The 10,601-nt window shown below is 23.4% G+C and overlaps 2 protein-coding genes across 3 annotated transcripts; both read right to left on the bottom strand.

Annotated features, from left to right (window-relative positions):
* Window positions 1-293: 293 nt before the first annotated feature.
* LOC107065147 (alpha-tocopherol transfer protein) lies at window positions 294-5,078 on the bottom strand. 2 transcript variants are annotated; one of them, XM_015318573.2, is made up of 7 exons: window positions 3,393-5,070; window positions 2,791-3,132; window positions 1,897-1,988; window positions 1,536-1,781; window positions 1,257-1,451; window positions 988-1,156; window positions 294-710 (listed from the first exon to the last, which is right to left on the bottom strand). In XM_015318573.2, the coding sequence occupies exons 2-7, from the start codon at window positions 3,095-3,097 to the stop codon at window positions 667-669; spliced, it is 1,053 nt and encodes a 350-aa protein (XP_015174059.1). In that variant the 5' UTR covers window positions 3,098-3,132; window positions 3,393-5,070; the 3' UTR covers window positions 294-666. The 2 variants fall into 2 exon arrangements, with proteins under 2 accessions (XP_015174059.1, XP_015174056.1); XM_015318570.2 differs by having other exon boundaries at window positions 294-1,156; window positions 3,393-5,078.
* A 1,802-nt stretch (window positions 5,079-6,880) lies between these two features.
* Window positions 6,881-10,333, bottom strand: LOC107065085 (clavesin-2). The gene is made up of 5 exons (XM_015318405.2): window positions 9,750-10,333; window positions 8,304-8,644; window positions 8,072-8,200; window positions 7,686-7,920; window positions 6,881-7,130 (listed from the first exon to the last, which is right to left on the bottom strand). Exons 1-5 carry the CDS (start codon window positions 9,871-9,873, stop codon window positions 7,096-7,098), a joined length of 864 nt encoding a protein of 287 aa, XP_015173891.1. The 5' UTR covers window positions 9,874-10,333; the 3' UTR covers window positions 6,881-7,095.
* Window positions 10,334-10,601: the final 268 nt, after the last annotated feature.

The following is a 10,601-nucleotide window of genomic DNA, read 5'->3' as shown; positions in this document are numbered from 1 at the left end:
TATGTATTAAATTTAAAAAAAAATCGTTGTTAAAGATACCTTGCCACCAACAATGGCAATTATAAAAAAAAAAAAAAAACAACAAAAAAAACAAAAAACAAAGGAAGTATCATGATTTTCACCTGAAGCCAGGAGCTGAAAATGAAAATGCGAAAAAAAAAAAAGTAAGGAATCCATGTATTATTTGTAATTTTAATGATTTTTTTGTATTCTCTCTATTACCGTTTTATTCATTTCTATTAGATCACTCACTAGGATAATTTGTATTTATAGGAATATTTTGTTTCATATACTGTGTTTCAATACTTGTATCAATATTTATCTCATATACAGCATAATAGTGTATCGTGTAGTGTCGTAGTGCATTATCTAGATAAATTGTAGATAACTAAACAAAATTTGAACATTACAAAATAGAATTAAAATAACAGATTTAATTTATCTTTAACTGACAAATTTATCATCATTCCTAAACAATTTGAAACTTGTTTTTAATAATAAACACAATTTTTTGTATTATTTTAAATCCAATAAATTGCATGTTGAATCATTTTTATCAACGTTAATCATCAAAAAACTGTTTAATATTGAACAATAATGATGATCAAATAATCGAAATGTTAATTAATTCGAACGATATAACCTTAGCAAGTTTTGCATCGATTATTATTTATTCTCATTTTTCTTACGATATCCGTATTGAAATAATTCTAAAAAATAAGAAAAAAAATCATAGTAAGTCATTTTTATGAAAATAATAAATATCCTAATTAGTACTTAACCTCTAGTTTAAGAAACAGACATATGATTTAATTGCGAATGAAAATATATATATATATATATATATGTTATTTTAATAGCATAATTATTTTTCAATGTAATCAAAAATAAACCTTGAAATATGATATAATTCAAGCGATTTAAAAAGAAAATGACACATTTAATCGTTATCATTTATAATAAAAATAATCAAAACAAATAAGTTACCTTCATATTCATCATTCCAAGAATAGAAATACTGCCAGAGAGTTTCTCCTATAGGAGTAAAAACTAAATCTGAACCACCATATTCTTTAGGTAACGCTTTCTCACCTACCATACTTATTAATTTTGTCATATTGGTACCGTGAAAGTGAATCCTGTTACGTAATTTTTCCTAAATACAAAAAGACAAAATATCGACGAACGTGAAATAATGAAAATTGTAGAAAATATTCGAATTTTTCTCAACACGTATATTATTGTTGTTTCATTACCGAAAGGAATGGTTTAAACACAGCATAAACCATATTGAATATGAAAGGTTGATTGACGATATGAACGTTCTTCAAACGAATGGGTAAACATCTTTGAGTAAACTCCGCTAACATAGCAGCAAATCTTGGTGTTATATGAGGCACATGACTGAATGGTAATCCATTCATGTCAAATATTATTTCTATTCCAGCAATCTGTAGAAAAATAGGCAATTCAAAACTTACAGATAGATGTTTTATACAACATCTGTCTGTAATCTTTTAGAATTAGCCATTTACCTGTGTGTGAGGTTCTGTAATAGCTCCTTCTAAAAGTATTATAAGACATTTAAAAATATCGTAGATATAATGTTCTTTTGGTTTCCATTTTGATCCAGCGTGTATAATAAAAATTCTGCAACCTTTGACGCTACGTATTGGACAAGGCATAAATAATTCCGAGTCAAAAGTTTTCTTTAAACTCGTTATCGCCATATTTTCCATTATGTATGGATAATTTATACGGAACCGATAATATCTTTGCATCTATATTGAATGATAAAAAAAAAAAAAAAAAAGAAAATGAATGAGGAATAAAAATTTAGAAATTTAAATTGTCAGAAAAAGTGATCAACATATTATAGAAAGAAAGTTAACTTACCAAACGAAACGCACTTTTCGGATACCATTTGCATGGTCGTAAAAATCTTGCGAAAAATTCATCCAAATCTGGTACAAACAAATCGCTCTCACCTAGATAAATCAAATTTTATTAGAAATATTTCTATGAGACTATTTCTTCTATTAAATTGAATTCATTATTTTGATTAATCAAAATGTAATGAAAATTTTTCTTTCTTGACGAACAAACATTTATTTATTAAAACAAATTAACCATGCTAATCATGAAGAAACACTTTTTGCTTTTTCTATTTCCTTTTTACAAAGTTCTTCGATTATTTCATTGACACAAACTAAATGTGAGTGTACTCATCGACAAAATTTTGATTACTTTTTGCTACCCCTAATATATATATATATAAAAACTTTATACTTGTTGTATTACGAAAAATAAGATCTTTATAAATATAAAAATACATTACCATTTTAAGCACTTTATGTATGTAATAAACGAAGATAATAAAGAGAGATCGAAAATGGCACATGATAATAATAAAATGGTACAGTTAAAAATGTGATTTAATTAATGGAAGATAAAAAATTGTATAAAAGCACTTTTACACTGATTATTCAATGATCTTCTTTTTTTATTTTTTTTATCTTTTTTTTATTTAACATTCAATTGTTTACTGTGTCTTCGTTATCTTCGATTAATCGAAGATAATCTTTATTTTTAATTATCGTTCATTTTTTCACGATAATCAATCTAATCACTCCTCAGTTACGATAATTCATAAAATAAATTTGTTCATTTGTTGTTTTTGTTCTTGTCGACTTATTGTTAATTCACTTTAAAATGATTATAAATAATATTTTGTAGAGAAAATGTTTGTCTTTCTTTCTAAAGAAATAAATCATCAAAACGTTATATTACCTTTTACCAATTCTCGAATAATTTTCAAACTTTCAGCCACTACTTCTGGTGTCTCGCGAAGTTCAGTCTCGGCTTTTTTTTTATATTCGTCATTGCAACTAAGTATCAGTTGCGTTTCCTCCCCATAGGCTATTAATTTTGGTAAGGTTTCCGCTTTTTTTATCAGTGCATTTAATTCTAATTTCGTATTTTTCACTAAATTATTGGACAAATCATCTTTCGAGTCGTCGTCACTTTTAGTTTGCGAATGATATTCATCTCGTAACTCTTTACTTTGATCATTTTCTTTTTCCATTGAACACGACATTTTATATTTCTATTATTCTTTTCTATACGAATTTCCTAACGATACAATAATATAAACATATATTTATTTATATTTTACACATCTGTTACATTTAAATGATACTAATTTATATCTGATTTATAGACAAATGAAAATTTCCGCGAAAATTCTATATATATATATATATATAATCAATATTTTATCCAACTTTTGTCTTTTATTATTCGACAATTCGTTTTTAATTAAAGATTTCAATTATTACATTAATTTATCGTATCGTATCGTATCGTATCGTAAATTCAATATATCTACTTACAAGATGATCTTTTTTAAATCTGTAAATTAACTCAAAAAAACGTTATAATTAAATCAATTAAGTTAACATGACACTTATCAATAATAAATGAGAAAAATCAAACGACTAACTGCTTTCCTATTGAACAAATATTTCAGAGACTTTCTAATCACTTTGCTCTTTAGAAAGGAAAAGTCAACTCTTCGAGTTCAACACTAAAGTAAGACTATTTGGAAACTCGTTTATTAAAATCATTAATATTCAAACTCGTGGTATATTTATATTGGAAGACATTCCCCACTTTTGTTCTACTAAAAACTTTTCCTTTATAAGAATGCGTCTTTGTCGTATTTTAATGATACATTGAGCAATATTATTTAAATTGTGGTCAAAATGTCAAATTTTTAATGTATGATAATTAATTCATCTAATTATTAATAGAAAAATAAAACGACTCGCAAACGTCGTATATACTGCGCACGTTTAATGCTTTATGTAAGCCATGCTCTCTAATAACCGATAAATATATATATATATGATGATATATATATATATATATATATCAGCAAAAAATACATTTAAGATGAGTTAGATGAGTCAACAAAAGGTACAATGTAATGTAAGTTAAATCTTACATATAGAGTTATATATAAAAAAGAGTTTATAAATTAAATTGTTTATTTAGTATTCATTGAACAAAGCAAAAAGTATCTTGTATTAACATACAATGAAAAATGAACCGTTTCTTTGTTAAATTAACTTTTAGTATTTAATAATGCATCGTATAAATTGTATACTTATATTTAATATATACATGATGTGGGCCACAATATCTCTGTCCAATTAGAATATTGTCGTTGTTTATAACAATATGAAAAATGTTATATACGCAAGTTACACGTCACAATGAGGAGGGGCATTTTTTGGCTTGAACGTTTTTTCCGTGGATGGAGGCATTGAGAAGATTTCAAGGTTACCTGCATTTTTTTCAATGAAACCTTATATATATTTTTTTTTTTACACTATTAATATTAAATGAAGGTCATCGAAATGTTTCTCCATTTTATTCTAAACAATTAGATGCGCACATTTTATTGCGCTTTTTTTTTATACATTTTTCATTATATTTTTGTAATTGATTTGAATTGATATTGGAACAATACATTTTGTTACATTCTCCTTATACGTAGGTTTAAACTTAAATAGTGCCAACTATTTATTCACAACCGATACAAAAGATGTTACATGTTTCCACCTGTTACTGTCCTTTAAGGATAATCATTAGTAGTTGTGTAGAACCCGTTGTCAACGATTTGGAAAGTTAAGTATACTATTAGCAAAGCTAATAATTATTAACTCTATAATTAAGTAATTAAAGTAATTAAATATAATTAAATAATAAACTGGACATAGATATTGTCCCACCCTGTATATGTGTAAATATGGATTAGATGATGAGATAAGATTACTAAGATATTTTGTGATAGTATCAGCGATTTGAGTGGTATACAGGTTATTTCAAGTGAAATTGTGATTAATTGAAACATTAGTAAAATTTTTTTTATAATTAATTTCAATTAGTAATAATTAGTTGTAAAATTTATTTTAATAAGCTATTATTAATCTTTGTATTGAGTAATATAAGACCTGTTAATTACGAATCTTTTGTCTTATTATTCTGTATATATTTGTATATCAAAGTACATTCATTAGATTTGATGAATTATTGAAACATATATAGATATAGATAATATATATATATATATATATATCAGTTGAATATAAACATTTGAAATTCAATCACCATTTAAATTTTGTTTTCAGACTACGCATACATGTACGTAAATTAATTAATTCTTAGTCGTTACTGTCAAGTCATAGTCTAAATGTTACTTAACAATTATTCGTCACGAATTGATGTAACAAACTAATAATAATAATAATAATAATTTTTACTACCAGTTAAAAGTTAATATTTGTTATTTTCAATATATTCAATATTTTATTATAATATAAAAAAAGTAGTCGTAGTATCTACTTTTTATTTAACTATAAAAGTAATAAAAGATATATAACTTGTCAAGAATATAAATGTGCTGCAGCAGTGATACTTTGGTCCCACAATCTCAAAAATGAGCATCGATAAGCCGCCGATAAGCGTCATCAGTTGTGTGTCTAATGTATTTATATTGAAAAATATTGATATAAAAATGAAATAATAAGTATGAAAAGAAAGGAAAGAAAAAAAAATTGTACAATGTGAATTGTAATCATAATGTGAAAACATTTCTGAAAATTTCATTTGATATTCATTGCTACGTTGAAGAATAAAATATTAATATATATTTTAATAATTATTAATCCTTCGTACTACGAATAATTTTTAATATAATCTACTAAATACTAATTTTACGTTAACTAGCGTACATTTATAGAAGATCATTTTTGTTTTGTTTTTTCATAGAAGAGTTTTATGGTGTCAACTAACTGGTGTTAAATTCAATCTGCATCACTTTGATAAACTATTATATCGTTGTCGTTACTGTCAATCATTAATTTCAGTCAAATTATTACCGTATAACATAACTTCTAGTTCATCATCACTTTCTGATATTTTAATAGATTCATTTTGAAACGTATAAAAATATAAAGAGTTACTTTTAAGATTTGATTACAACGATGACAATGAAGTTATAGATTATCATTGGACAGTGCAAAAGGTTAATATTGTAATAAAATTTTGAAAAAAAAAACATATTCAGTATAAGTGAAAAGTAGTCTGTAACTTTTAATAAATTGTAAATAATGAATATTAGTAAATTAAAAATACTTATAATTTTTTAATTTTTACTAAATATTTAATAATGTTTTAGTTCTCTTATATATTATTGAATAATATCAATTTTATATAAATATATATATATATATATATATCTCATAATTTTCATTTGTAAAAACATTGCTTATATAAATTCACATATGCACTGATAACATAATATCATATGATGTAATTATATTCGATTTACAAATTAATTTTTACCAATTAATGTTATCAATTAACGCTACTCAATTTTGAACAAAATAATTGTAATATCGTGTAATTCTAATAACAATAATACAATAATTATAAATCATTTATTAATGTTTAATATTACATACTCATATACGTGTGTATAATTATTATGCACTTTTGATTATTTTTATTGTATATAAATATTATATATGTTCTTTTGCAAATTTATCGTGTATAAATATTCGCAGTCTTGTTCTCATAAAATTGTTAATTGTCTAAACAAATAAAAACACGTATTTTGCATTAATCATAATGTATTATACATTATATGTTATTCAGCATATAAATTTACCACAATTACAAAATTATGTTTCATTACTCTCAATTCTATATTTATTTATTTAATTAAATATTTCTACGATATATAGATTTGCATTTACGAATGTGTGAATGACATTTAACAAAACTATTTTTATGATAGACAAATTTTATTAAAAAAAAAAAAAAAAAAAAAAAACAACAACAATATATCATGAATTATAATACATAATATAAAATTCGAGTAAAACTTTGAACAAGATCTATAATCTTAATCGTTTAATTTTCTAATTTAACTACAATTAAAAAGAAAACATTCCAGTCTTGAATGTGTATGTGTATGTGTTCGAAAAAAGAAAAAAAAAAAAAGAAAAATATTCTACGAGACTGAAATTATACAGTTTTGCGATATCCAAACGTGTTCCACTCTGTAAAAATAAAACACAAAATATATTATTAAAGAAAATACAAAATTCAAGAGATAATAATATTAGCTTGTATTAATAAATTATTGTATTAAAATTATTTGTATTAATATTAATATATAATTATAAATTTAAGTCAAATAAATGATTAATATTAATCAATTATTAATATTGAAATTAATTTATTTGAAACTATTATTTTAATATTATTAATATATAGAATAATATTATTTAGAATATATATTAAGTATATTGTATTATATTGAGAAAATAATTATATATAATAATATAATGATATTAATATTATTATTATTATTATAAATAATATTAATAAATTATTAATATTGAAATGAATTTATTTGAAACTATTATTTTAATATTATATATATAGAATAATATTATTTATAATATATATTAAGTATATTGTATTATATTAAGAAAATAATTATATATAATAATATAATGATATTAATATTAATATTATTATTATTATTATTATTATAAATAATATTAATAAATTATTAATATATTGAAATGAATTTGATTGAAAACAATTACCTCTTATTCTATCTTCGTATTTAATAATAGTTGGATACCAATCAGCGCTTTTGTAATCAATTTCTGGTAATAGGCCACCATAATTTTTTGGTAGATGACTAGGACTTATGCATTTATGCAATTCAGACATATTCGTACCGTGGAAATACAAACGCTTGTTCAGTTTTTCACGAACGAATGGACTAAACATTTTCCAGACCATTTTGAAGATGAATGGTTGTTTTACAATATGAACCTAAGACACATCAATAATATATGTATTACTATTATTATTATTATTATTAAACTTTGTTCATAATTTACAGTAAATTAAATAATATTGTTATATATATATATATATATATATATATATATATATATATATTCAATTGAATTATGCATCTAACCTCTTTTAATCGCATTGGTACAGCATCTTGAATAAAAGTTAAAAGTCTCATGCTAAATGACGGTGTCAATCCCATCACTTGTTTCATCGAGAGACCATCAAAATCCATTATTACAACTGAACCACGTACCTAATAAACAAAATACAAAGTTTACAGTTGAAATTAATTAAAGAAAGAAAGAAAGAAAAAAAAAAACAATAGTAAAAAAGAATATAAATGATCATAATCATACTTGAGTTTCAGGTTCATAAATGGCAGCTATATGAATGAGATAAAGTACTCGAAATATTTGATCGGCACTGACTTTCGATGGATCCCATGATTTTCCAACATTAAGTATTAAAACTCTTCGTCTTTTATCATCTCTACCTTTAAGTACATTTACGACATTGTGCTCAAGTAATGTTACTTTTTCATCGGCCGGCATTAAATTGTTTATAAGAGAAGCATTTTTTAATTTAAAATCAGCGATTCTCTTTATCAATTCGTATGTACTCTTAGGATAATATTTACATACTCGTAGAAATATTATAAGAAATTCATCGTCCGTTTTGAAATGTAACGTTTCATCATCTGAAAAAAAAAAGAAAAGAAATAAAAATAGAAATATTGAATTAATCTGAAATTGAAATGAATGAAATTGAAATGAATGAAATTGAAATGAAATAAACAACGACAGAAATGATATTCGGATTTTAAGCGGATGTAAAATAATCATTGCGTGTTTGAAAATGTTTCCTGGACTCTTCTTCGAAAATTATCCTTAATTAGGAAAATTAGGGGAAATTTACAAAAAAAAAATAAAAAAATATTTATACGTTCTTTCGTATGCAATATGAATACAAAAAAGAAGAAGAAGAAAAAAAAACAACCAAAAGAAGAAAATGAAGTTCAATTACATAATACTTAAATTTAAATGAAATAAAACTTAAATCTAACTTTTTCAATAAATTACATTTAATTATCTGATAATAATAATTTTATCTTTTAAGTATCGAATATATGGAATGCTTTTATATTGTTTATTAATACAAAGTTAACTAATTAAACTTTATCAATTTTTTTAATGATCATCTTCAATTATAGATTAATTGCAAATGTCTTATCACAATGCAAGATAATACATTAATACTTTGTTAATGTTACAAAGTATTGGTTGTTAGAATATGTTTTTTTACAGACATACAATCGTCATTATTTTTTTTTTTTTTTTTTTATTCATTTTGTGATAAAAATAACTAAATTTTATTTATTTATTTAAAACAAAAAATAAAAATTGAATAATTTCTTTATTATAAAGACAAAATTTTACAAGTGTACAAGTGTTATTTACAGAGAAAAGAAGAAAACTTGATAATAACGTTCTTATCTGAGATATTCGTGACCCCTAAATTCCGAAAATATTGAGTGTTGATGTGTTAATCTTTGAGATATAAACCGTATAAAAAAAAAAAAAAAGATATTTACTAAAATTTTAAATTAAATCAATGATATGATTATTAAAATTATAGTTAAAGTGAACATTTGTATGTATCTCAACGAATTTCATACAACATTCGAAAGTATAACACAGGTCTTCTTTATCTTTTTCAATCAAATTATCTGACATTTGAATAATTGATTATTCAATTATTATTAATTAATTTTAATTGTTTTATAAAATAAATATTTTATTTACCTTCAATGTACTTTCTCAGTGTCTCGATACCCTTTTGTACATTTTCCTCAGTTTCCCTGAGTTCTTTGACGGCAATAGCCTTAGTCTCCTCATCGATGGGGGATTCATCCAATTCGAAAGACATTTTTCAAAATAATAATAATAATAATATATTTTTTTTTTTTTAATAAAAAAAAATTAACAATTAAACTTATATTTGTTCTTTTCTCCAACTAAAACTTTCACTATGGTTAATACTTTATGATAAATCGAAGAAGCAATGAGAAGTATACACCCTTACAGAAGAAAGATCGAACTGTATCTGAGTTGACAAATCGTTCTGTAAAACCGAGAAAGCTTCTTCTTGCTTCCGCCATTATAATATAATCTTTGACCAATCAAAGTCCAAACGACAAAGTTACAATATTTCGATATGACAACATTGCTTCTAGCGATTATGGTAAATGTTCTTTGGACAACAATCAAACAATTATGTTCTTTTAATCTTTTTTTAACACTTGTAAATAATGATATTATAATTATGATTATTATTATTATTATTAGTATTGTCTTTGTAATTACACTTTTGATAAACAAATATTTAATACTCATCGATTTGAACTTTATGCTTCTTTCTTAGTAGACATGTTTCTTTTGATGTTTCATTCTCTTCTCTCTTTATCGCTTTTTTGTTTTCCTTTTTTTTTTTTTCGATCAGCCTTCTTCTTGTAAGACATTGAAGATATGATGTAAAAAAAAAAAAAAAAAAAAAAATTAAAAACTGTCGATATTCTTCCATGTAAAAAGAATAATCAAACGCTTTCATTAACCAATTGATTAAAATACACTTTTCTTTTATATAAATGGATTTTT

Source organism: Polistes dominula, unplaced genomic scaffold, assembly GCF_049000335.1.
Source record: "Polistes dominula isolate Pdom_NZ unplaced genomic scaffold, Pdom_raw_medaka contig_28, whole genome shotgun sequence".
NCBI classification, from domain to species: domain Eukaryota; kingdom Metazoa; phylum Arthropoda; class Insecta; order Hymenoptera; family Vespidae; genus Polistes; species Polistes dominula.
The sequence above is the reverse complement of the archived record's forward strand: the minus strand, read 5'-3'. Positions and strand labels throughout refer to the sequence as shown.